This window comes from Orbicella franksi, chromosome 14, assembly GCF_964199315.1.
Source record: "Orbicella franksi chromosome 14, jaOrbFran1.1, whole genome shotgun sequence".
Lineage (NCBI taxonomy): Eukaryota > Metazoa > Cnidaria > Anthozoa > Scleractinia > Merulinidae > Orbicella > Orbicella franksi.
Window position 1 is genome coordinate 14,153,610 of NC_138158.1, and position 27,745 is coordinate 14,181,354.

The 27,745-nt window shown below is 40.8% G+C and overlaps 1 protein-coding gene across 1 annotated transcript; it reads left to right on the plus strand.

The window, feature by feature from the left end:
* Positions 1 to 6,439: 6,439 nt before the first annotated feature.
* Positions 6,440 to 14,176, plus strand: LOC145467622 (uncharacterized). The gene is made up of 3 exons (XM_081451197.1): positions 6,440 to 6,746; positions 7,810 to 8,178; positions 12,314 to 14,176. Exons 1-3 carry the CDS (start codon positions 6,630 to 6,632, stop codon positions 12,677 to 12,679), a joined length of 852 nt encoding a protein of 283 aa, XP_081307323.1. The 5' UTR covers positions 6,440 to 6,629; the 3' UTR covers positions 12,680 to 14,176.
* The last annotated feature ends 13,569 nt before the right edge of the window (positions 14,177 to 27,745 follow it).

The following is a 27,745-nucleotide window of genomic DNA, read 5'->3' on the forward strand; positions in this document are numbered from 1 at the left end:
ATTTTTTTCCGCCTCGAATTCTTGCTTCAGCTCTGGCCGGACAACGTCCTCGAGCCGCTCGCCCGAGATCGCCATGTAGCTGCTGTCCGTGTCCATCTGGATCAACTCGAAATCTCTTCTGTCGACGTACTTGTCGAGAAAGTCGTAGTAGAATTCCAGCATCCGCAGCTTCGCCAGCTGATAGACAGCGACTCCAATCAAGCCTCTTTACTTGGGCTGTAAAGGTCTGCTCCGCGCTCGATTGCCCCTCGGAGCAAATAAAGCAAACTCACCCCTGGCAGGCTCACCGCGTCTTTCAGAATGTCGAGTCCTCTCTCGGTGTAGAAGCATTTCATCTTTTCCAGCGCCTCGAGGCCGGGAGCGACATCAAGATTGTTGTAATAGCGCAGCCAGTCTGCGAAGATCCGCATCCCCTTTTCTTTGAACAGCCGCTTTCACTCCTCCCACTCCTTCCGCGTGAGAACGTATCCGCCCTTCAGCTTCGAATACCAGGCCTCGTATTCTGGGAGCCCAGGGAAATCCAGCTTTTCGGCCGCGTCGAACCATTCGTAAGGGAACCAGGATTTCTCGGACTCACTTCCGTAGGCTTTCACCCATTTCCCGTAGCTCGTGCCCGGGCCCAGATAGTTGATGATATCGAGGAAACGGGCCCCCCAGGTGAGCAGGAACATGGTTTTGTTCCCCTTCTTGGCCACTTTGACTTTTTTTGATGCTTCGGCGAGAGTGCTGGCGAAGTGGTTCTTGATCAGGTTCAGGTCGTACGAACCTGAGTTGAAGCCCACGACAGGGACCTGGTTGCACCATTCATTAATTTTTTGCTGCTGGTCTTTTGTCAGCAGGTGCATGTCTTCTGGCACAAACTCCGCGCGCACCTGGTCCTGGATGTTTTTCTCGCGTCTCTCCAGCTCTTTCAGGAACTTGCGGACCAGCTCCACGGGGTTTCTTTCGCAGATGTTGGTGGGCTCTCTTTCAAGAGTGTCCCAGACGCTCACGGAGACCGGCACGTGCGCGTTTTCTATCGTTAACGCTCCTGTCGGCTCTTTCCGATAGTTTTTGTCGCCGTACGCTTCGAAATCGCACAAGATCGCGTGCGGGTAAGTTTTTGTTTGCTTCCTCGGGAGTTCCCCCTTGAGATGCCCAACTTCGCAAGACCAGGCCTCGATAACTTTGTAGCCGCTCTTTCGCAGAAATGCGGAACGGTTCACTGTGGCTTGGTACAGTTGTTCGGCTGTTTTACCGTTTGTTATGACCTCCTGTCGGTTAGGATAACATTTTGGGCATCCGTGGAAGGGGCAGCCGTGGTATTGGAATACCGTCCTCGTTTTGTGGTGGTACCCGTCGACAGGAGAAGACTTCATTTTCCCGCCTTCGCGAGGAAGCCATCTCTCGTCCCCGTGCCCACACATCGCGTGGTGAATGTGTATGCCCCGTCGCTTAGCTTCTCGCTCCAGCCACAAAATCGCTTGTACCGACGCTGAGCCTTTTTGGTACATCACTCTCTCGAAAGTTGTCTCCGGGGCTTCCACTTTTGTCCCCGGGCAAAAGATTACAGTTTCCCCCGCCTTGCAGGTTTGATGGTGCCGTTGCAGATTACAAGATTGTGTGAACCTCTGCCCGCAGTGTGTGCATGCATAGGTTTTTACCAGTTTCGCGATGTCTTTTATCAAGAAAGCGTGGCCTTCGTAGACACCTATCGTCAAAAAGTTTTTGAGTTTGGGGTTCGGGTTTGTTCTGAGATGTCATACCACTTCACCGTCATCCAAACGCTGAGGCTCGTAGACACGTATTCCGAGCCAAGATGAGACGGGCGAGCCCTCATTTTGATGGGCTTCCACCTTGTCAAGCTCGTCCAGAGACGTTTTTCTGAAGTTCGGTTGGATGGTCTTGAGTTTGTAGAAACTCTGGGCCAGTCTTCGCGCTTCTTTTGTACAACTATCTGTGCGCGCCCCTCGGTGCACAGCGAGGCATCGCGATAGGCACAGGTTGTCGTTATACACGTCCAAAGATACCATTGCCCGGCTATGGGCAAGGTTGCGCAGCCATTCGGGCAATGGCCCTGTTGCCACCAAAGGCTTCCTGTCAAGCACAACCTTCGCGTCTACGTTGAAAAAGTTTTCAAACACCCACTTCGTGTTGGGCCTGTCTGTTTTTTCCAGATCGAGACGCAGTTCTTCCTGACGGTTAAGCCATTTTTCCGCGTCTTCCAGTTTGTCAAAGCACTGTGAGCCCTTGGGGTTCGAGTAGTACACAATAATCGTTCCATCCTCAATGTAGCGCAACTGGTACGCGAAAACGTGCCTCAGATAGAACGACGTGCTTACTCTTTCGCGTATCTTCACCATGAAGTCTGGTGTGAGGTTTCTCCCCAAACCTCTGATGAAGCGCCATCGAATGTAAAGCCGGCCCGTACTCTCTTACCCTTCTTTCTCTGCGTCATCGAACAGATCCAGAATCTCCTTCTGGTAGTCTGTCACTGTTCGGGTTTTCCGCGCAGGGAAGTGGTCGTACTCCCTCAGAATCGCTTGCGCTTTTCTCGACTTTCTTTACCGTGGAGGGGCTCTTGGCTGGTACGGCTTCGGAAGAAGCGGCTTTTGCAGACGCGCCTGCGTTTCCTGAGAAATTGGTTCATCCAGCACGTTCTGGACAACCTTTCTTACGGCTGGCGCGTTTTCTGCAAGAAGTTGATCGAAATAACGCAATACAGCGGGATCTATTTTTGCGAGTTCTTCTTCCAGGACATACCTTTGGTTGGTGGAGGACATAGTGCCTTGCGGTATAACAAAGACCCCCTATTTCTCCAATTGGGTTGTCTTTAGCTCGCGCAAAACGAGAGCGAAAGTTTTGTTCGCTTTTTCTCGCTTCCGGCTTAACCACTTACTTACTTTTTTCCCTCCGCAGCCCCTGCATAACCTGTAGTCACACAGAACCCCGACCCCACATACCAGACATTGGGCCGGCATTCGCATTCCTTTCTTCAACTGATAGTTGTGCTGCTTGCAATAAGCGCCGACACACCGCTTTCCGCAGCTTTCTTTCCGGGTCCGCATCAGCCACCCGCACTTGTTTGGCGCTCGAGTCATTCCGGCTCTCGCGGTATAACACCGGGCTCGCTTGTTTCTAACATGCCGCACTCCTTTGTTGTCAGTCCCACTGCCGTTGTTTCACCTCACGGGGCGGTTGAAACCGGTTTGAACCGGTTCTTTCCAGTGGCCGCGGCCACCTCTCGTGGCTGGACGCGGCGCTCCCGCGCCCCTCGCGCACCACTCCGCCGCCCCTCGTTTGGCGGGGCGCTGCGCGGGGGTACCACTGTTGTTAGTAGTATATAAAGAATTAACCAAATACTATTTCAAAGAGGGAGCCTTATTTCACCGTTTCGCAGCCCCCATGTTCAACCGGCCCGAGCTTGTGAGGGCCGGTCTTGATGGTGGGGGCTGCGATAAGGTGAAATAAGGCTCCCTCTGCGAAATGGTATTTGGTTAATTCTTTATATACTACTAATTATAAAATAAGCAAGGGTCTTCATTGGTTTAGGCAACCCAGGCTAGACCTATCCAGAGAATCGAAATTGGTAAATATTCTGGCTAAATGAAGTTCCTGAATTTTTGGTTGAATGGATCGCTTTTCGGAAGTTCAACATTTCCCCTATTTTCTGGAAACTTTCCCAAGAAATACCTTACCGTTTGTCCCTGTTTCCAAAATTTCCACAAAGCGCCCCTAGTTTACTCAAATGAAGCGAACAATGAAAAGCAAGATGATCTGCTAATTAACGGACCTTTGTTCAGACGTACTGTGCTTGTATAGAAGTTCGGTGAACAAGGCTCCTTTTGGAATAGAGTATTTGAACTTTCCCAGCTCTTGTCGAAAATTGTGATTTTTCAATGATTCGTATAAATTCTCGCAATTCATAAAAAATTCTGAGCCCCCTCCCCCCCCTCCTTAGAAAAAAATGAGGTGAGAGCGAATCAGTTATCATCCTTGTTATTCAACATGATTGAAGCTAAGCGTCAAGGTAAAAATAACGACGAGGAAGCAAAGCGCGAGTATCTCTGCGTCATTCTTGTTTATTAATCATCTGAGGGACTTAGGGCCTGTTTACAAGGAGGAAGGGTTACCTTAGCAAGCGGGTTAACCATAGCTTGAGGGCAAAAGATAGCGCTGTGGTTTACAAGCAAAATTTCACAAGTAGGGGAACCCTACAACCGGGGACAACTTAATGCGCAGTTACACTTAAAGGGTCTGGAAACAAGTAGAAAGTTAACCTGCGTAGGCGGGTAACCCCACCTGGAGTGTCTACAAGGGAAAAAATTACGTACCCGCCTGCCAGGGTAACCCTAGCACTCAGATAGGGTAAACCGCCTACCCGTTCAACACTGGCTGCCTTCTAAACACGACGAAGAAAAAAATAGGAAACGTTTGAGTGCTAAGGTAACCCGCTTACCAGGGTAACCCTCTCTCCTTGTAAACAGGCCTTTACCCAGGTACGCATCATAAACTTTAATTACAGTAATCAAAGCGTTGGATCATTGTACGAAGTGAAAACCACGACATTGCTCTGAAACCCCTTTTAAACCTTGAGATTTTTACCGACTAAATTAAATGTAGATGTAAAAGTTTCCCGAGATAAAATCGGTGACTCGTGAAAAACTCAGTTTTCCGAGGCTAACTAGGTAAAAAGGGACTCCTCTAACCTCGACTGCTAATATTAGGTGTCCGTGGTTCCTTAGCAAAAGGCGATGTATAAAATAAATCATCATCATTATCATTCATGACGACGAGTCCTTTGTGTTCTCAACTGCCGCAATGTGACTCAACTGCGTTTAGGGATAAGAGAGCCATTCAACTTGTGTTTTGACAAAAAGAATTCTTGTGAGAGAAACTGTTGGTAGCTTGATTATAAATTTCAGTTCGCCCCTGAGATTCCCAATTGAGGCAAGTTGGTCTGTTTGTATGTCTAGTATTTAACTACAAAAACTATACGACTGAGTCATATGATGTGTCCGTTTAATGCACCTTTGTTGAGTTTGTCTGACCTTTAATGCGTCGTCAGTTCCGTATTTACTAAACGCATAATACGTCTGAGACGCATTATTCGTCTTCTAGATAAATACGGCCAATGCGCCGATTCTTTTAATTTAAGTTTATCTCATGTATCACGAGTTCCCCTGAAAATCGTATATTTTTCGTAGCAGTGGTTCGCTTATCGAGGGCACGAGCAGCTTCTTGCACTCTAGGAAAGCAAGCGACTGCTTTGCTGACTAAATCTCACACAAAGCTTAACATTAAACCCTTACACAGGGCAGTCCTTTATTTGAGTTTAACGGGAGGTGTCGTTGCATAGATGGCATGTTCGTGTTTTAGAAGTTTTAGAAAATTCTAGAATGCGTGTGTTCAACGATAGCTGTCACCTTTAACCCTCTCGTTCTATTTTCATCTCAACGTACGCGTTTTGGTATTTTTCCAGTTTTGTTGTTGTTTGAGATAGCAGCACTAAAATAGAACATCTGGCAATGCTTTTACTCTACGCTAGGGTTGCATTTACTAAATTGATTGATGTGTTTATTAAATTCATTATCAGAGAATCTGTTTTTTTTTTTTTTTACATTTCAATGCTGAAATATATATATGATGCATGGTCAGAAAAAACATAAACATTAGGGTTGAAAGCCATCTATAGTAAATTATGTCATTACGGTAATATCAATGCGTTCCCCTGCTAATTGTCTCCAAATAAAGTTATTATCACTGCTGAAAACACTGCAAAGCTTTTGTGTATTTCTAAGTTCTTTACTTTATCGTTGGAATTCAGTTTAAAACACAGCCCTGGGTAAAACTGTTTGAAAACTATTGTGAAAAATCATTGACTTTTGACAGAAGCGCAATTTTAACCATAGTGGACAATTCAATCTTACCTGGTTTGCTTTAACTGACATTGTGTCCTAAAATATCTTTTTTCAATTAGTTCTTATGACCCTCACTTGATATACTCTCTGTTTGACGTTTTGGCTGTTCTCCATTATTATCTCTTAGTATTCTTTATCCTGTCGCAGAAACAAGAACAACTAAGTTAGAAAATTAAGAGATTTGTTTAACTGTTCAGTTGGTTAGCGGAAAAAGCAACTGCCGACGAAGATTCCTGATTCTCAATATCATTTTACACACCCTCCATTTGAAATAAGTACCCCATTCATGGCCAAATAACGTACCACTACCCGCTTAAAATAATTGTAAAATGATGCAACCTCGTTATGTAAGAAAAAAGGGTAAAATCTAAACTACTCTTCTTATACTGTAACTCTTGAATTACGGAGTAATCAAGGAGACAGGAGGTAACTCCGCATGCGTGTTGACAGCAAATGTTAACTCAAGACTAAGTCTGTTGGTGGTTATGTTATAAGAGGTCTCCTTATGTCTTACCTTGATTAAAATCTTTTTACCGGGTTATAACCTCTGTTTTGAAAAATAGCGTCTGATCTACGCTGACTGGCATTAAATTACATTCCATGACATTAGAAGAAGCGTCTTAAAGGTTGAGCACATACCATCACAAAACCAGTTACGAAACGAGTTCATACCACACAGACTTGAAGTTCTACTTTTATAAAGTGTTGATATTTTTTATCTCCTGGAGCATGGCACAGTTTGTGTATTTTACTGCTTTGTTGGTGTTGTGTGGAACAGGGGACTCTCTGGAAACCACTGCCAGCCCTCAACAACAAAATACTGGCGATACCAAGGACTTATGTGAGGTAGAAAGTTGAATATCAATTGCCTTTTTTAACGAAAATCAATCAGTTCTATATGAGATGTAAAGATATTTTGCATGATTGTACAGTATTTTTCCTATGTGGCAGTTCAGTATCTGTTTGAAACATAAAAGGCATATGTCTGTCTGTTCACAAATCGAGGCTGATTGCTAAAATAAAATGTTAGAGAAAGCGATATAAGAATGTTTGCTTCCTAAGTCATAGTAAATTCGCTCAAGGAATGTTAATGATGTCCATGTTGCTCCCATTAAGAGTCGGCTTCACAAACGAACAAACCTTGTTATGCAAGAATTAGAGGAACATATTTGACCTGATTAGGAGAGGTGCAAGGTGACACTCAAGATGACTGATGTAGATATCAAGAACGTGACTATTGTATCTAAATTAAGGGGATTTGTTCTTGTCAAAGCAGACCTACAAAGCGACCATTCAAATGACAGGACACTGACACTGAATGGCAAGTGACTGATACCGCTGAAGCAGTAGGAGACAAAAATGCGGATTGGTTTTCATGCTGCAATATATATGGACATATATAAGAAACATTTTGTTCTCGTGTTGTCAAAGTTTATATTCTGCTCCAAAGGGGTTTTTTGAACAAGAACTGTGCATGTTTTGCTTTCTTCTTAGAAATAATTCATAGACAATTCTTCAAAGAAATGTCCATGTTGCCCCTAGTAAGAGTTGGCTTCACAAACGAACAAACATCATTTTTTATGTAAGAATTAGAGGAACATATTTGACCTGATTAAAAAAATATATATCAAGAACGTGGCAATTTTCTCAAAATTGATCATGACAGGATTTTTTTCTCGTCAAAGTAGGCCCACAAGGTCACATGTCTAATGACAGACCCGCTGACACTAACATTATTCTTAAAACAAGTCACTGATATCGCTAAAGCGTTAAGAAACAAAAATGCAGATTGTTTTTTATGCCACTACATCTATCAACATAAAAAAAAAAAAACATTTTGCTCTCGTGTTGTTTAAGTTCCACATTGTGGTTCTTAGTGCAATGAATGCATTTGTTGCTTTCTTCTTAGAAATCCACATCTACCCATGGATTTCCGGGTATTCCAGGATCCAATGGTATGCCGGGAATGCCTGGTATTCCGGGGCCCCAAGGACCGCAGGGAAGAGATGGAGTTAAAGGACAGACTGGTGATAAGGGATCGCATGGAATGCTAGGACAAAAGGGAGAGAAAGGAAATGAAGGGCCTCGTGGAAAGAGCGGACCGCCAGGAATAATGGGAATAAAAGGAGCGCGCGGAACTGTGGGAGATCAAGGAATAAAAGGCGATAAGGGAGAGAAAGGAGAAAGTGTGACAAGTCCGTCTAGTGCAGTGCCACAAACCAACTGGAAACAATGTGTGTGGAAGACTAATGATAATCGAGATAGCGGTAAGATTAAGGTGAGAGTAAAACGTTCTGATTAAGAATGGTTATGAGCAAAATTACTGTTATCACCTAATGTAAGTTAAAATTTGGATTCAGAACTCGACAAGGATTTAATTGAGAGCAGAAGCATATTACCAAGATTCCACTGAAATAGAAGCTGCACTGAGATTTTTGTGAAACTTTGCCTATTGATTGTTCATATTATAGGAACTTAAATTTTGAAATAAAAATGAGGGGTCCCCATGTTCGTTTAGGAGCAACAGAACCTTGTTTATACCCTTATAAATCCTTATAATAGCACCATGATTGTAGTCACGATTGCTTGCTAAATTCACGTTTCCGACGATTGCTTTTTGTTCTACGCTGAGAATTGGTCCATATTTATTTTACACAGAGAAATTTGTAACTCAATTCAAAACAACAGAAAAAAATGATCGGTCACCATACTTGTTTGCGAGAAAATGACGATTTACCTCTATGGCGAGGTCCAGCCGTAAAGAAAAAGCCGCCATTTTTTAATGCGCACGCGCTAATCACGCGTGAAATTATGCGCAGTAGGGATGCGCAACGCAATACTGGGGAATGACCTTAAACGCTTCTAGGTGATATGCTTCTGTTGAGAGAGAATCATGCTGTTATTAACCGAAGTATTTTTTCAGCTGGTTTCATATCATTGTGACGAAACTGATATTACATCTTTAAGATAATGAGAAGTGGAATTGTGACTTGCGTATTGGAGTACTGAGCATCCATCCTCATTTATTCTTTTATCATTACTTAGCAAGACAAGTGTGATATAAGAATCTTTGTTACGTCCGCATACTACGTATGGGCAGGAACCATAATCGGGGACGGAGACCGTCAGAGCGCGCTATTTCTAGTATTGTGGCTGTCCCTATGATATGGGACAATTTTTCTATTTTTAGAACAAATTGCGTCATCGCCTGCGGCACACGCGCGTACATGCTGCGAGGATTTTTGCGAACGTAGCGCGGGGAAATGGCGTCCGAAATTCCCGAAATGTTTGATTCTTTTGGCCCACAACTCAATACGGTTGCGTTTTCACTAGGCCGATTAGCTAGCTGAACATTCTTTCTAGGTGTTTGTTTACAGACCAACATTTGCTAGTTAAACGTGACATCTGTTTTCACTGGAAATTTAACCAATAATTTAACCCGCTGACTCAGAAGATTCAAATTACAAAACCGCGCAACTTTCAAAAATGGCTGTTGATTCTAGCTATATTTATGCGCAGGAGATCGAGAAGGCATTTTTTTTCCCCAGAGGATGCGGTTAATGTCCCCAGAAATGAGGAAGATGCGACGAAATGTTGTAATGCAGGAACTTGTTCTGCACGTCGAGCGCCGTGTCCTAGCCAAGGAACTGGAGAATCTAGCGGGACCGTAGGAATTGTAAACCGAAATAATTGAGAAGGACTGTTGAACTCTTTTGCCGCTTAAAGTTCTGTTTCGCAAAATGAACCGCGATACGAGCGTCTGGTATATACTATTGCCAAATTCTTTGCAGGCGTCTGTCACTACGTACAATGTGATTGGCTGCGGCATTTACCGGGACAAGTTATACCATCTCGCGAGGTAGTATAACTTGGCTTGAATTTCCGGTCATATTGGCGAGATAATCGCTTCTTGTTTCTGGTGAAAACAGCGTGCATTTTTAACTCGCTAAACTCAAGACGAACTGCTTTCTCTGCATTTCCGGACTTTTCCGACTTTATCTAGCCAAAATTGTTCTAGTGAAAACACAACCTACGTTCATGTCTGTTGGAATTTTACTTCAGTATTTTCGTCGTAAGCTGCTCCAGTTTGAGTGAACATAATTAACTTTGGAGTGAGGTAAGACAGTGTCGAATTTAGTTATGTCCCGCTTTATATCAGTGACCAAGTTGTGTTGCGCTGCTTCTTCCGCTGCTTCCACATTACTCCACGCTCTAAGTTTCACATATGTTGAAGATTAACAGCTTTTCCATAACACAGCGAAAAAGCCAGTTGGATATATTTGGATATAGCACCGTTTTATGGACTTCAAAGTTTCCCTCCCTTGTGACGATTTCGCCAGAGTCTATCTCGACCGAAAATTAAAAAAAAAAAAAAAGTTGTAAGTTTAAGATTCGCCTGAATTGTAAGCAACGCTTGATGATTTGTCAAGGTCCAATAAGCGACAATAAGATTTATGTCTATAGATGCTGCTCAGTTTTGTTTGTGTCCAAGTCCAATAAATTGTCTGTTGTCGATGAATAAGAGCGCCCGCCAATGCGTGTTTTGTACAGTCAGTAAAAGATGACAAATTGGACTTCCGCACTTTCGTGTGAAAACGTACATCGAACTCATATAATATCTCTAGTTTTTAAATATGTTTAAGGTTGATAAATGTTTGAGAACAAATTAAAAGCTTAGTTGAAAATATGTGAATACAGCAGAAATAATCAGCAAAGTTACGCTGACGCTTTCTTTAATCAGCTCGAATAACGATTTCGATTTCGTTGGTTGAGTTATCAAAACTCCTTGTCTATTTTATTTTCGCAGTGAAAAATTTCACTTTGTTAAAGAAATACACATGATGTTAGTAGCTTTTGGCGATGGTCAAAATTGTTGCAGCATCTCAGCACAAAAGACAACGAAAGAAATCTTTGTACGCGTCAGACTTTCCTTTCCAAAACGTTTGCAAACTCGCCAAACAAACAGAAGCAATAAGCCTATCAAAAACAGGGTTTGGTTATGATTAAGCATTGTTTGGGAAACTCAGAAACTAACTCGATACCAGGGTAAAGAGTTTTCTGGCATAACTTTGCTTTACAGAACAAACGCAAAATTTACTCGTACAACTAGCGCGAGCAGATACTATTCATTCGCGCGCGAAATTGAAGTCTTGTTTTCGACCCCGAAAAACTCACCTTTTTCCATTGGCTAGGAGCATAAAACTACATATAAGAGCCTGGTTCTTATTCCCTGCCTTATTCCATGCCATCGCTGTGAAAAAATCTGCAAGAGAATCTCGCAACTCTCACCATTTGATCACGCAACGTGACAACGTCCACGCGGGAGCCCCTGACATGTGCGTGGATCCGCGCGGATATATGACGTCAGGATGGCGCAATTTGTTCTAAAAATAGAAAAATTGTCCCATATCATAGGTGCGCACGGATCCCAAGACGTACGGTCTCCGTCTCCGATTATGGCTCCTGGTAAGGAAGAATCGTCGAAAACTCAGAAACTTCATGTTATCATACTAGACACACAATTCCAGTTCAGAATTAAGTGGAAGCCCAGGTTTTCTACAATAGTAAACCAAAAACATGAGAATCAGTGAAAAATAGAAACGATAAGCCAAAAATAACACGCACAAAACCCTTACCGACTGTTTCGTTCTAAACAGGTAAACAATACGTCATGATGATAAAACATCTACGTCTACTTCTTTAGTTCAGCTATTTGGTGTTTAAGTTTGGCGACTCAAAAATTCAACCAAGAGTAAGCTTTATAACAAGTGACCAAGGTCGCCGGATGCGGGTCCGCAATGGGTGCGCAACGATATTACCACCTTCAGAAGCTTATAGAGTGTGAGTCTATTGATCACTGTCAAGATCGTCTGACTGGTATCTGGTCATAGATCGTCGATTTAACTCTTTTTTGGGGGCTCAGAACTCAAATATTATTTTCTGTGTAAATTCAGCTGGCAAAGTTCTTCATTATTAAATTTTGTCGGCCCCATCTATTATTGAGCTGGGCGGGGACTGAGTACTAGGTATTATTAGACGGTGCTTGGCGTGTTTTTGTTTGGAAGGAAGGAGAAGGAGATTTGATAGTTTGAGGGAACGCAATCTACACCTAGTGAAAAATATAACACCATAAAGATATAGTGACGGTCGTTTTGCTGTTGACATTTTAGTGTAACGGTTACCATGATAACCAAACGTCTTTTAAGAGGCCAGTACTCCCAAAAACTCACCCAGATTGTCTCACTCCTCTAGATTTAAGGGTAGCTCCTTACACCACACTTGACACTTTCTACCGCGCAGCCAACAACATATGATCGGTGTTCAGATATGATCCCAGTTAATGATACAAATACAACCAGTGTGATATAATTTATTGTTATGAGGACTGACTTGATTTCCTTTGTTTGTTCCAGGACTGCTCGTTTAATAAGTTGCAGTCTGAAACAGCAATTAAAGTCTCATTCCAGGGAAATATGAGAGTCTATGGTTCTTCTAGTAATTGTAACCGGTGGTTCTTCAAGTTTAATGGTAACGAATGCAGTGGACCAATGACAATCGAAGCTGTTGTGTACAATGGTTGGCCATCATCTGCTGGGAATCCCAATCTGCTTCATCATCGATCATTTGAGGGATACTGTGAAAACATCCCACAGGGCACGGTTAGACTGGAATTATGGGTAGGATCTTGTCCTAGTGGCCATACTTTGGGTGACGCTTACACTGGATGGACATCAGTGTCCCGGATAATGATCGAGGAAGTGTCTAGGTCCCAGTCCTAACTAATCAGTTCTTATTATGGAGATTGTCCCTACTTAAGTTCATGCTTATTAAAAGTTATTGTAGTCAGAACTGAAATTTTTGTGTTTTTTTGGGAAACTGTTTCAGCCGTACGGATGGTTAAAAATAAGGCCAGAAATGTGATCAGTGTAGCATAAACATTTTCTAAATTAGAAAATCAACAAAAATTCAGGAGATGCATGTAATCTACTTTTCACGTGCACTTTACTTATTAATAATGAGAAACTAATTTTATTCCATAGTACTTGCATGTAATACCATTAAAATAAATTTTAAATTGAGCAAGTCAAATGTGTGTTCCAAAAGCTCGGTATGATGACTACTTCATAGATTGTAGTGGCATTGCACTGATGACTAAGCAGTGTTTTTTCTCAATGTTCCATGTTACCGTATAATTACTCAAAAACAAATTTCCATATGTTAAGTTAAGTTAAGCAAGTGATGCGAAAAATATTTGAAGGATAATCAACACGATAACCTTCATTTGGCGTAAAAATATGCTCGGATATCTGTCCTTGGACATTACCCATACCTCAATGCTATCAGTTTTCCTCGAGTTACGCTCTCGGAAAACTGTTCCCTTCTCGGAACAGATAATGTCCGCGGACAAATATCCGAGCATATTTCCGCGCAAAATGGGGGCTACTGTTTATTTAGAGCGGTTTTCAATTGAGTGTCGTTAAACCAAAACCAAAGTAATCAAGCCAGCCAATTACAAAGGACACAGACAGTACAGTGATTCAATTCAAACTCGAAGTTGTTACATATAGCTGACGCAAAGCGCGGGTGAACCTGTGCGAGTAAGTCATGTTTGGTTTTGGTTTTACTTGTGATTGAATGAAAAAGTGGCGCGAGTTTTTTAAGCCAATCATGTAGCATAGTGGTGCAAAACTAATTACTTTACGACACTCATAAAAACCGCTCCATCAAAGCTTTATATAATTTAATTGTAGCTTCTTCCACGGATGCATTCAGTTAGTTGGCTTGTAGTGCGAAAATACGGTGGAGCGACGAAAGGAGAGAGGGGCTTGGTGCCTTCCCGCACTGCGCTTCTCCCCCATTCTTTCGGTTGCGCCCCAGCTAACTGAACGCCTGATAGAGGCTAATTTAATTGTGACTCTCTCATTGATTTCTATTCGCATTTTACTAATACAACTGACTTATTTTATGGGGACTCGTTACAGTTTTTTTCAGTTTTATTTTGTATGTTACCATTTTAAAAATCAATTTCGAGTTGTAGCACTAACGAGGTAAATTTGAAAAGAAAATAAAGGTTAAAAGTTTACAAGGTGGTACTCGATGGCTTTAACGAGGTGATCGTGTAAACGAGGGTTTTAGATATGAAAGTAACTGAGCTTTTGTTAGAACCCAAGGTGGTGTTTGTGTCAACGGGCCGTAGTGATCAAAAGGCGAGGTTAAACTGTATCTCTTTTGTCATTCTATATTCTATATTTCCTGCCATTACTTCACAGTCCCAGAGTCTACAGATACAGAGATAGAAATAAAAGGACAATTTTGAGTTTTTAAACTGGAATAACGGTGAATTTAATTGTCCAGTAATGTCTCTGAACTTCCCATCGAAACATTGAAAAAACGAGAACACATGGCCGTGGCTGATAGCGCGCGATAGCTCAGCCAACCAAGAGAACACATGGCGCTGGCTGATAGCGTACGATAGCTCAGTCAATCAGATTTATTGCAGTACTTGCATGAGTATACTAGTAGAAATTTATTTATCCAATTTATGCGAAAATGGTACTTTAATTGCATAGAAAGTCTGGGAAAAACTTTCGAGTAAATTGAATTAATATCGGGCGGTGAAATGCTTTAAAGTTAAATCAGAACTGACTTCACTCGGACTACATTACCAAACAGATTGCCGTTTGCATTGCACTAAGAATTCCATATTTATTTATGTTATGTTTTTCAATTTAATTTTTAATTGGGTTAATCAATTAGCCGTGGTTACACTACATGATTTTCATAGTATGCGTCGAAATTTGTGGTTTTTCATCGTGTACATATTTGCAAATTAAAAAAAAAATTGTGAGCCTGATAAAAGTAATCTGAAAATGCATCCGTTGTCATCCTGCTTATTTACCATGATTGAAAATTAGAATTCGGCGAGAAAGTATAACGACGAGGGATTAGCACAAATATTTCTCTGCTATTCTTGTTTATTAATCATCCAATAGACTTACCCAGGTATGCATCATAAACTTTTGAATTTAAATTACAATAATAAAAGCCCTGGATCATTATACCAAGTGAAAACCATATTGCTTTGTAACCTCGGTTAACTTTCCCGCGATAAGCAATGGTAATAGGACTGAGTGGAGTCCAATTCGGTCTGTTATCATAAGAGTGATAACAAAATCGGACGACCGCAGAGCGGGAATCCAATTTGTTTGTCACGAGTATGATTACAGACCGAATTGGACGACACAAAGTCTTATTACCAATTAATCATTAAAATTACAGTTTCCGAGAAAAGAAGAATAGCCAAGTTATGAAGGAAAGGGAAAATTTGCATTGAAATATCTACAAAGGAGATGTAAACATTCTAAGGCCACCGCGCCACCTACCGACAATTAGGCGACAAAAACACAAAAGCGCGCGCGCGCGCATGCACGCACGTAGCTACAACTTTAAATGTGATTGGTTGATTTAAACTACAACTTTGAATGTGATTGGCTAATTGAACTGTCCGATAACAAACTGTCCGATAACAAACTGTCCAATAACAAACTGTCCGATAACAAACTGTTCGATAACAACTTGGCAAGTGAATTAGTGGAAAGTAGGAGTTTTTTAAACCAATCACAATCGAAGAAATTGTAATTTTTACGATCAGGAGCCATAATCGGGGACGGAGACCTTAAGTCTCGGGATTCACGCGCACCTATGATATGGGACAATTTTTCTATTTTTAGAACAAATTGCGCCATCCTGACGTCATATATCCGCGCGGATTCACGCACATGTCAGGAGCTCTCGCGTGGATGTTGTCACGTTGCGTGATCAAATGGTTAGAGTTGAGAGATTCTCTTGCGTATTTTTCACAGCGATGGCAGGGAACAAGGCAGGGAATACGAACCAGGGCGCTTATTTGTAGTTTTATGCTCTGAGCTAACGTAAAAGGTGGGTTTTTCAGGGTCGAAAACAAGACTTCAATCTCGCGTTGGGAATGAATAATAAGATCTGCTCACGAATTAGTTTATTAGTAAAGTAACAAGAATCCACAAAGCCACGACAGTCGCGAACGATGCAAGTTTATGTTCCACCATTTTGGTTGTGTTTTTTGGATTTGATCCCGGTCGACCGGGCTGAAATTTCCCATATGAACAGACTACAAAATTGTTCCAGGCAACCGAGCCAGCCCGGTTACCGGGCTCATATGAAGAGGTCATCAGAATGACGAAGAGGCCTTTTTGTTCTCAACGACCGCGTTTACCAAGAAGACGAATAATATGTCTCAGGCGCATAATGTGTCTAATTAAGTGCGTCTAGGTAAATACGAGACCCATTAACCTCTTGTTCTTTTTGACAAATAAAGTTCTTGCGACAGAGATCGTTGGTAGCAACCCTTTGGTGACACCCCCTAAAAATGGTCATTTTTGACATGTTTTGGTAAAAAATGACCAGCTCATGTTGTATTCAACCAATTTTGTTATGCTATATGTCATTTTAAAGCTAAATAAATGGACATCAAGACTATGTTGTCAGTTTCTTTGAATCTCTTTTAATTAATTAATTTAGGCCAATTTATGCTAATTAAAATGTCACGCAATACACATTTTTTAGGAGAAAATTTTTAGTAACATCTGCTCTTTATGTAGCATTGAAAACTGAACAAAAAAAAGTTGTTTCCCATTAAATACTCTATATTTCCTGAAAATTTGATTGAAATTCAATGAAAATTCACAAAGTTATGCCTATTTCTTTCGGGTGCCTTCAAAAGCCCCGTTTTACCTTCACTACACCCATATGGGTGCATGGGTGATACAAGTGCCCATTGGCTACATGAGCACAATTTAAGTTAAATGCCACTCATTTCAAATATTCTACTTGTATAAAATAGCAGTTAGTTTTTAAAAATAAAAATCTCCATGCACCACAGCCGGACACGTAAACCCCTAAAAACCACCGGGTGGAAAACGGGGACCGTGTACCCCCAACCAGTGCTATGATGCTACCTTTGGGGTTTCAAGGGGCCTTACATTCAGTGAAGTTGGTTTGTTTTATTTTCCTCGAATAATGTCTCCGTTTCATGCGTCTTTCAGACGCATAAAATTGTTCAGAGTTCATCTGACGTTTAATGCAGCCTATTTCCGTATTAACTAAACGCTTTATCCGTCTAAAACGCTTTATTCCCTGTCTTCTTAGGCAAATACGGCCAAAACGCTTACCATTTTTGAAAAAATTCAATTTAATCGCATGTATCACGTGTTTCTTTAAAATCATATAGCCTTCTTAGCAGTTGTTTCCTATTCGAGAGCACAGGCAGCTTGTGAACGATTAGGGCACGAGGCAAACAAGAAAAAAATGTTATGGGGAGTGGGGTAGATTTCCAATTCAGTCAAGTTAGTTTGTTTTATGCGTCTCGTATTATTCGTCTGAGAAGTATAACTGTCCGTTTCATGAGTCTTCCAGACGCATGATATCGTTGGGTTCGTCTGACGTTTAATGCGTCCTGTTTCCGTATTCACTAAACGCATTGTACGTCTAGGACGCATTTTCAGTCTTCCTACGTAAATACCGCCAATGCGCCTACATTTTTTGAAATTCGATATGTGGAGGCGGCTTGGTTAGGGAGGTCTCAGTTTTAAATCTTCCTCCCTGCCACTAGATGCACTTGTGTTCGGTGGTCCTGACCTCAAATTCTCCACATCTTGTAAACAGCCAACTGTTATGGTCAGCCTCCAACCAGATGGGATATTAAACAAGTTTCAGTCCTATGTACAATATTTGTTCCTTCATCTATAGTGTTCAATTAGCACAGCAGTGCTAAATACCATGAAACTGAGACAAAGTGACACTCTATTTTTCCTTATCACGTGTTTCTTGAAAATCGTATAGCCTTCGTAACAGTGGTTTCCTTTTCGAGAGCAAAAGCAGCTTGTGAACGATTGGGACACGAGGCGGAGGAAAAAAGTTATGGGGAGTGGGTTAGGGGATAAAAGCACTCTCTTCTGCCTCATCTCGTGCTTTTTGTTCCGTTCTTTCACCCCTTCTTGTTGGCAGGGCCTCTCATTCTCAGATTCCTCGTGCCTCTTTCGTTCCAAGAAAGCAAGTGACTGCTTCGCTGACTAAAGCTCAAGCAAAGTTAAACATTTAAAGTCCTTCATTTGATTCAAACGGGATTTGTCGTTGGATGGCATTTTCGTGTTTTAGTAAATTCTGGAATGTGTGTGTTCAACTATAGCTGTCACCTTTAACTCGCTCGTTCCATTTCCATCTCAACGTATGTGTCTTGGTATTTTTCCAATTTGCTGTTTCCTCAGAGATAACAGCCCTAAAATAGAACATCTGGCAACGCTTTTACTCTACACCAGGGAAGCGTTTACTAAATTGATTGATGTGTTCATTGAATTTATGAACAAAGAATCCGTTCTTTACATTTCAATGCTGGAATATATATCTGACGCACGTTCAGAAACAAAACTAATCATTAGGGTTGAAAACATCCATAGTGAATTAAGTCGTTACGGTAATATCAAAGCGTTTCGCTGCTAGTTATCTTTTGACAAAGTTCTTATCTCTGCTGAAGACACCGCCAAGCCGTTTTGTGTATTTCTCAGTTCTCTACTTTATTTTTGCAATTGAGTTGAAAACACAAGACATGGTAATTAATTTAATAGTGTCTGAAAACTATTGTTAAAGGTCAAATGCAACGAAATTTTGACAATTTTTCTTTTGTCGAAAAACCTTTATAAAAAAGTCAGTTACACCAACATGAAGCAGAATCAACTCTTAAAAATAAGTTTTGTGTGAACTGTGGCGTCCAAGACACGAAAATCCGAGGATTTCCGAGAGCTTCACGAAAACGAACCAGAAATGGCCGCGCTTGGAGTGGAAACGAAATTTTAGGTATTTGTGACGTCATATTTGGCGAGCTCATTTTCGCAACCAAATAATTTACTTGAAATTACTGAGTATGTTTCAAGGATTTCCTGGCGTTTATTGACTTGCTGATGTATAAAATAGATCAAGATCCTGATGTCTTATTTGGAAATGTCCAAATACAGCCGTATAAGTTCGAACCATGGGAATCAGGCAACGATTCAGTCGATATAAACTTGAGTGGATCAGACTCGTCGAGTGAACAAGATGGCATCACGATATCAACAACGAAAGAATCGACCACATGGATTGGTGAGCCTTTCTGAATATGTTGAAAACTGCTGTTCAAAGATTAGTAATAAATTAATGAATAAAGTTCATCTTCGAGTCTTTGCCTTGTTTTATTTTGCAAAAGATGATGTTTACAATTTTCTTTCGGTCAGTAAGAAAAGTTGATCAGTTCTCCTGATATAAGCCCTTACTGATAAGTTGTTTTGGGCGAACGTTTAACGTTTAAGCTCATCTTGTTTTTGTCGTTTTACATGACATGTAGTTGCTTTTTCGTCGTTAGAATGCTATGGGTTGCAGGGTTTTCACAGGTCAGAAAAGTGCTAGGGAAAATTAGTTCATCAAGGTTAGGTAATTTTATTTTGTGTCAGGGAATTAACATTGACATTTTGAAGGAAAATGAAATAAAATTAAAATATAACATTACTGGAATCTCGAATACTATTTTCTTAACAAAGAAGTAAATTTGTTGAAAATGTATCAGTCGTAAATGGATGGAATTCAAAAGTATGGCTGTTAGGGAGGTAAAAGGTAATGTCTACATACGAGCCAAGTGACTCATCAGGTCGGAGCTAAACCCGGTTTCGGTAGCATAAAACGACCAGGTGTATTTCTACTTCCCCCTGGATGGGATGCTTGTCCACCGCAGGCTTACCCCCCAGTATTAAATTCGCCAGTACCCATTCATACACCTGGGTGGAGAGAGGCACTGTGAGAGTAGAGTGCCCACGAACACAACATAATGTCCCCGGACAGGGCTCGAACCCGGACCGTTCGCTCCTGAGTCGAGCGCACAAACCATGAGGCTACTGCACCTCCCACAATGACCAGTACTGTAGGATTATATATTTAAATTGCTTTTATTCATCCTTTGTGATACTATTCCCATTTATAAGCGCTTACCTGCCCATTTAAAATGTGTCCGTGCATTTTGATAAATTACTAACTTACTTGCTCAGTCAAGCATTATACATGTAGCTTCCTATGGCTATTCACACCACATCAGCTAAACATCAATTAAACTTTATTATTATAAATTAAATGACATACAGTACATGTACTGAATGTAAAGATCCTGGTTTTGGTTTCCAAGTAAGCACTCTGGCCTCAATTAGAAACATGAGAGATGTTCAAAACAAAAAATATTCTGACAGAACAGATATGAATTAACCCATAGGCACCTGAAGGGATAACTATGGCACACCCACCTCAACATGTTTCATACAAGAACATACAAATCCGGGGATAAATTATTTCTTCATTTTCAACTAGACATGCTCAAGGAGAAATAAATAGCTCTTTTAGGATTTAAAAAGAGGTTAGTGACGTTGCTAAATTTATTGCAAACTCCCAGTGGAGGAAATCTCATGTGAAAGCCCTGTGGATACTTGTTGTCTCTTTTTGCATTGTAAAAAGATGAGAATTGTGATATTATCATTTGTCTCATGGTGAGGTCACTAGAGTTATGGATCACAACACAACAACTGCTCACTGCTAGTCGTCATCAAGAAGTACCATTTATATCATGCAAGGGGGCTTGTGATTGTTGCATTCAATCCATCTTTCCAGCAAAAAGTTTATTTATCAGTACGCTGATGAACAATGAAAATTCCTACAACATTACAGCATTACTTATAGGGCAATAGCCAGGAAAAAATATGACCGAGGCAATGTCCACAGTAAAATTCTCTTCCTAGATATTTAGCAGTGTTTTACTTCACCTTCAAAAAAGAAACAACAGAAACGAAAAAAAAAAAAAAAAAATGGCCGAGGCAAGTGGCTACAGTAGCTACAGCCTTGACTGAGGGTATTTCGCGTGAAATGCCTTGTCTTCTTCACTCAACAAAGTACCACTAAGGGTTGCAAGCCAGAGGTAAGAGAATATAGTCGTACTATGTTCTTGGTTTAGGCCTGTCAGTTATGAAATCCTGGATAAAAGCATTGGATACCATTCATGGGTTTAATTTGTATGTCTGCTTTAGGATGACATCTTTCAGTTATCACTCAAAGCTCGAGTCACACTGACATTACTCTACTTCAGGAATCTGACTCCACTTTCCAGGCTAGTACCCCCATCCCTCTTCCTTAAAACGGGATGCACTGAAACCAACCTGACACTTCATCCCAGCACTGAAGTTACGACTGAAAAAAATCCTCAATACTCTTGTAAAAAGTATGTTTATATTTTGTTCAACTAATAACAATGTTGTTGCAGAAAATTGGTCTTACTTAAGCTTAGTATATACCACACAAATGAATAGTGCTTTTCCGCGCTCTGATTGGTTAATTCGGAGGTGATTAGCAAGTACTATTCACCTCCGAGCAGCCGGCGCGAGAGATTTTAAAATTTTCAACCGCTTGTCACACATAAAATAACGTTTTGGTCCGCTAATTATTCAGCTTGTGTGGTATATACTAACACAATTATTCACCTCAGTGTCGGTGAAAGTGATGGACCTCCACATCGGTGAATAATTGTTAATTATTTACAAATCACGATGGCGTGAAATCATGTTAAATGACAAAAATCACACTTTTCTAGTTCCTTTTTTTATTTCAACTAGACTAAGTTTAGAAAATGAGATTGTGAATCCAAAAAGTTAAACTTGATATAATAAAAACCTCGCAATAGTTTTATTTAGTATATACCACACAAGTGAATAGTACTTTTCGCGCACGCTGATTGGCTAGCTCGGAGGTGATTAGCCAAGTACTATTCACCTCCGAGCAGCCGAAGAAAAACAAAATGGCTCTCCGTTTCAAATAAATAAAGTTACTCTTTGGTCCGCTAGTTATTCAACTTGTGTGGTATATACTAAAACAATTATTCACCTCAGTGTCGGTGAAAGTGGTGGATTAATTTACCTCCACTCCGCTGAATAATTGTTAAATACAGCGACTTTACCCCGGGCTTTACCTCGCTTTCTGCTCTTCACAATATGGCTGCCGCTGCCGAACAATTGCATTCCGTGTTGGTAGAGCGTTTGTTTCTTGGGTCTTCGTCGTCAACGCTTGGCTTTACGGCATATGGTACAGCTCCGAAGGTTTTTGGGCTTGAACTCGAGACCCTGCTTAGCGATTACGAAAGATACCGCTTCGAGGTTTCTGCTGAAATGTTTGCTGGAAGCGCGAAGATGAGATGAAACTAGATGAAACAGTTCCCTACATCGCTTCTCATCCTTTAAAGGGATGTAACTAGGCTCATACCACAGATTTTCGAGTGATTGCTACAATTAACGCTGCACAAAACACTCATATTTGCCCTAATACTTTGTTGTTCTGAACGGGAGCTCACCAATTATGACGTCGCAAAATCCAGTTCCGACAATTTTCCGAAGTTTCCACGAACCGTTCCGTTTGTAAAGCGAAGAAAAAATAGCTGTTTTCAAGGTCTAATATCTCGGCGGCTTTTTGACTAAATCAGGTAAAATTTTGGGTTATGATTACTTGGATTAGTATCTTTTATTTTAACTTATAATCAAACTAGGCCCAATTTCGTTGCATTTGACCTTTAATAATCATTGACTTCTGACAGAGAAGAAATTTTAACCATAGTGGACAATTTAACCTAGCCTGGTTTCTTTGAACTGTCATTGTATCCAAAAACATCTATTTGACCCTTACTTTATATACTCTCTGTTTGACGTTTTGGCTTTTCCCCAATTCTTTCCAAGTCTTCTTAATCCTGTCGCAGAAAATAGAATAAAAGATCATATCAGCCAAGTTAAAGATTTAAGCAATTGGTGTAAATGTTTGGCTGAATATTAATGCTCGTTTATCAAGCACAGTCAGTTAGCCCAATTCGCAAAAAGCCACTGCATAACAATTCCTGATTCTCGATATCATATTACACACCCTCCATTTGAAATAAGTACCCCATTCATAGTCAAATGAAGGTCCACTTTCCACTCAAAATAATAATAAAATACAACCTCGTTATGTAGAGCAAACGGTAAAATGTAAACTACTCTTCTCTTACTGTAACTTTGGAACTACGGAGAATTAGTCCCTCCGAAAGAAAGAGACAGGAGGTAACTCCGCATGCTTGTTGACAGCTGAGCTCAAGACTTAGCCGTCTGGTGGTTATTTTATTAGCGGTCTTCTTATGTCTCACCTTGATTAAAATCTCATTACCAGGTTATAACCTCTGTTTTGAAAAAAAGCGTCTGATCCACGCTGACTGGCATGATATTACATTCCATGACATTAAATGAAGTGTCTTAAAGGCTAAGCACATACCATCACGGAACCAGTTTCGAAACAAGTTCATACCACACAGACGTGAAGATCTACTGTTATTAAGGTCATTCCTCACATTTGCATTGCGCATCCTTACTGCGCATAATTTGTGGCGTCATTAGCGCGCGCTCGTGCACGCGCATATTGAAAACATGACGGATTTGCTTTGATATTGAGCTCTGACAGTTGAAAAATGGCTCTAGCTCACCAACGAGCACGGGCACCCCAATTTTTTTTCCGGTCAATGTAATCAACTGGTCATAAGCTTTGCGTGAGAAAAGACTGATCTAATTTCTATTGTTGAAAATTGAATAAATAAGAAAAATAGCAGATACACTGTGGTCTTTTCTATTTTGCAGTAGGTAACCACGTCAAGAAATTTGGTTCAAATTTTTAATCAAGGATTTCGCTTTCTGTCTGAATCAAACTTAAAATGTTTATTTGTGTCCCACACAATGTATTGACTGTAGTTTAATGCGTGCTCTTATGAGTCTGGGTTCACAAAGATTTTACAATTACTGGGAATGCGTTCTTATAATAAGCATTAAATAATGCCAAAGTGGGGCATTTTCAATGCCTCACTGCTCCTTAATGAGCATGGGCACCCCCCTTTTTTATTTCAAAATTGAAGTTATCATATGACAAATATTCAGTGGACCAAGTTTGAACAAAATCTATTGTCACTTTTATTTCAGAGGAATTACCTTAACCGTTGCCTATCGTTTTAACTCTTCAAGCATGACACATTTTGTGTATTTTACTGTGAGCGCGAGACGCTACTCACAGGACGATCGATAAGTCCCATCTTAATAAACTAAACTTCGTTACGCGCTTCAAACGGTTTGCTACAACAAAGTCACCACGATGATTGGTGTAATTAGAGTTTATTAAAGTGAAGCAATGTAGATGTTAGACCAGGTAGATGTTAAACTTCGTTACGCGCTTCAAACGGTTTGCTTATGCTCCTAGTCCGAATTCAAGGCTGAACTCTCAAATAAGAAGTTAGACAAAGCGATATAAGAATGTTTGCTTTCTAAGTCTTAGTAAATTCTCTCAAGGAATCAGGGGTTTCAATAAAAGCCGTTTACCGATGATCTACCGCCGCCTGTAGGACCTCTTACCGCTGTCTGTTTGGATTTCATTAATGAAAATAAAAATGTTATTAATAAAAAAAGCAAATACAACAACGACGACGACCACTGACATTTTTAAATGCTACAAAAAAGCAGGCAAACTAAATGTTCCAAAGAAACAGCGTACATGTTGTTTGTAGTCGCTGATCAGTGTTATCACTATTCATCTCAGGATACCTAAGACATCTAAATGATTTAATAATATTATTTAATTTTTTCATTATTTTATGATTATTGAATACCTTAATAATGAACCGTGGGAGAATCAATGAAAAGTTGAAAATGAGGTTTGTTTTGTAAGAAAGAATTTTGTTGTAAAGTTTATCTATTTCATTTTTTTTCTAAAGAATTAAAAATCAGTGTGTTGCCATGTTGGTACATTTGAATGAGTAGCAGAGAAGTTGTACTTGTTTTAAGAAGGGACTTCAAAGAAATTACTGCCTAAGTGGATATCAAGAGTCATGAGAGAGATATCTGCCTAGAAAGGTATGCCTCTGCAAAAAATTAATAATTTGTTTAAAAAAGATCCTGCTTTTGGTCAATAAAAATACCCATCAACAGCAGGCTTTTTGATGCCCAGAACGCTGGAAATCGCATTTCCAAGCTTCTAGATTTCAATTTTTTCTGGGGGAGCATGCCCCCAGACCCCCCTAGGGCAAAGGGGCCTCACGGCCTCTTTAGTGGTCATAGCCGCCTAATACACCTTCAGTGGCCGCTTATAACTAACGTTATTGAAACCCCTGAGGAATGTTAATGATGTTATGTTACTCTCTAGACTACCAGCAGTCCCTCTTTTCGCTTAGTCCGTCGTGACTGACGCGAAAGAAAACTGCAAGAGCAAAATAGCTCCGCGTATTCCTGGGTCGAGGAGCGCGCGAGAGGACGGACTACCGCCTAAGCCCAAGAGTTTGTCCTTTCACGGCCGAGCGATTTTTCGGTGTAGGATTTTTCATCTTGAAGTCCTCTTATTATCGCCTGTTGTCAATAACCCCGGGAGATATTCTGAATGAAATTGCTCTATTCTACTACTCTTCAAGTAACGAGGCAAAAACGTGCCGTAAGAAGTATATCTTCGTTCAGTGTTCGTTCAGCGAAACTGCCAAAAAATTGAAAAGGAGACAGCAAATGAGGCATCTTGTAACGATTTTCGCTGCGTCTGTAGTATTGCGAAGATTTCAAATGCAGAGTTTCAACCGAGAATTTACATTATGTATTGACATAGGAGTTCATCCAACTGCGGTGAAATGTTTGCCGATAGCAGCGGAAAGTTTCGGGTGAATGTGTGGTTTCAAGTGAAAGTCCGGTGCACAGGGTTCAATCTTTCAAATGGACGGTAGAAAGGCCAAGCTCAGTGAATTCATGTTCGCTGACCTGACGATGCTGTTGAGCGGTGAACTAACGCGCTCGCAGTCGGGTTGGAGGCGGAAAGCTTTGCTAAACAAAACACTTGATAAATTTAAATCTTTCAAAAGCTAAGCCTGTTGGCAGATTCGCAAGAACATCACGGCCACGGCCTTGCGAAGCGCCATTCCAACGCTTCGATTTGTTCCGGTTCCAAAACATTCCTGCAAGACGTCACACGTGTCTCGAATGTTGACAGCGCGTTGTCAACGCTCCTAACATAAGCCAATCATATTTTTGCGTTGTGAGAGCAACGCATAATTCAAACTCTTGGACTTAGGCGGTAGTCCCTCCTTTCGCGCGCTCCTCGACCCAGGATTTCGCGCGGCGCGACGCACGACGGACTAAGCGAAAGAAGGACTACTCGTAGTCTAGTTACTCTCCGTAAGAGTCGGCTTCCCAAATGAACAAACCTCAGTGTTATGTAAGAGTTAGTGGAAAATACTTGACCTGATTAAGAGATTTGCATGATGGGGACACTTATTATGCCTGATATAGATATCAAGAACGAAACTATTGTCCCTAAATTGAAGGGAAGTTTTTTCTTGTCAAACATTGCATACCTATAAGGCGACAAGCCTAATGACAGACCCACTGACACTAACATCACATTTAAAACAAGCCGCTTATATCGCTAAAGCAGTGAGGGAAAAAAATGCAGATTATTTTTTCATGCTATGATATATATTGACTTAAGAAATATATTGTTTTCGTGTTGTTTAAATTTCACACTGTTTCTCAGGTCATTGTAAGCATATTTTGGTCTCTTCTTAGAAATCCATATCAACCCATAGATTTCCAGGGATTCCAGGATCTGATGGCATGCCAGGAATGCCTGGCATTCCGGGAGCCCAAGGACCGCAGGGAAGAAATGGAGTTAGAGGACAGACTGGTGACAAGGGGACGCAAGGAATGCTGAGACAAAAGGGAGAGAAAGGAAACGAAGGGCCTCGTGGAAAGAGCGGACCGCCAGGAATGATGGGAATAAAAAGAGCGCCGGAAATTGTGGGAGATCAAGAAATAACAGGCGTTCAGGCCTAGGGAGAGAAAGGAGAAAGCGTGACAAGTCCTTCTAGTGCAGTACCACAAACCAACTGGAAATAATGTGTGTGGACAAATCTGAATGATAATCAAGATAACGGCAAGATCAAGGTAAGAGAGAAATGTTCTGATTTGAAATGGCTGCGAACAAAATAATTCGACGAGGGTTCCTTTGAATAAAAATCAGGGTTCTGGTGGGGCCTTCATTCAACTCACTTTAGGGACAGAAAAGTTTTATCTATGTATTGCAGTTGCACTTTAATTTAATTGTGGCCTCTTCCATTATCATTGGTAGTAGAATATTTAATGATTTTTAAATTGTATTTTTCCTTGTATTTTTCTATTTGAATTTGTAATTGTGGTTGTTTGGTAGATTTTAAGGACCACAATGAGAACTACTGGTTTTACTAGTAATTGCCATATCCAATAAAGGCATTATTATTATTATTATTATTATTATTATTATTATTATTATTCCATGGATGCGTTCAGTTAGTTGGGTCGTAACGCGAAAACACGGCGGAGCGACGGAAGGAGAGAAATGATTGGTGCCTTTCCGCGCCGGGATTCTCCCTATTTTTTCGTGCGCCATTTACGCGCTGAGCCCTGACTAACTGAACGCCTAGAGGAAGCTAAATTTTTTATTATGACTCTCCCTTTAATTCCTATCCGCTGTTTACTAAATACAAGTGATGTATTCTATAGGGACTCATCACTTTTTTTTTCAGTTTCTTTTTGTATTTTTGCATTGAAAAAATCAGGCATTTCGTGTGGTAGCAATAACTGGGTAAATTAATAAATAAAATGAAGGTTAAAAGTTTCAAAAGTGGTCCTCGGTCGCATTTACGAGGTGGTTACGTAAACGAGGCTCTTACATAACAA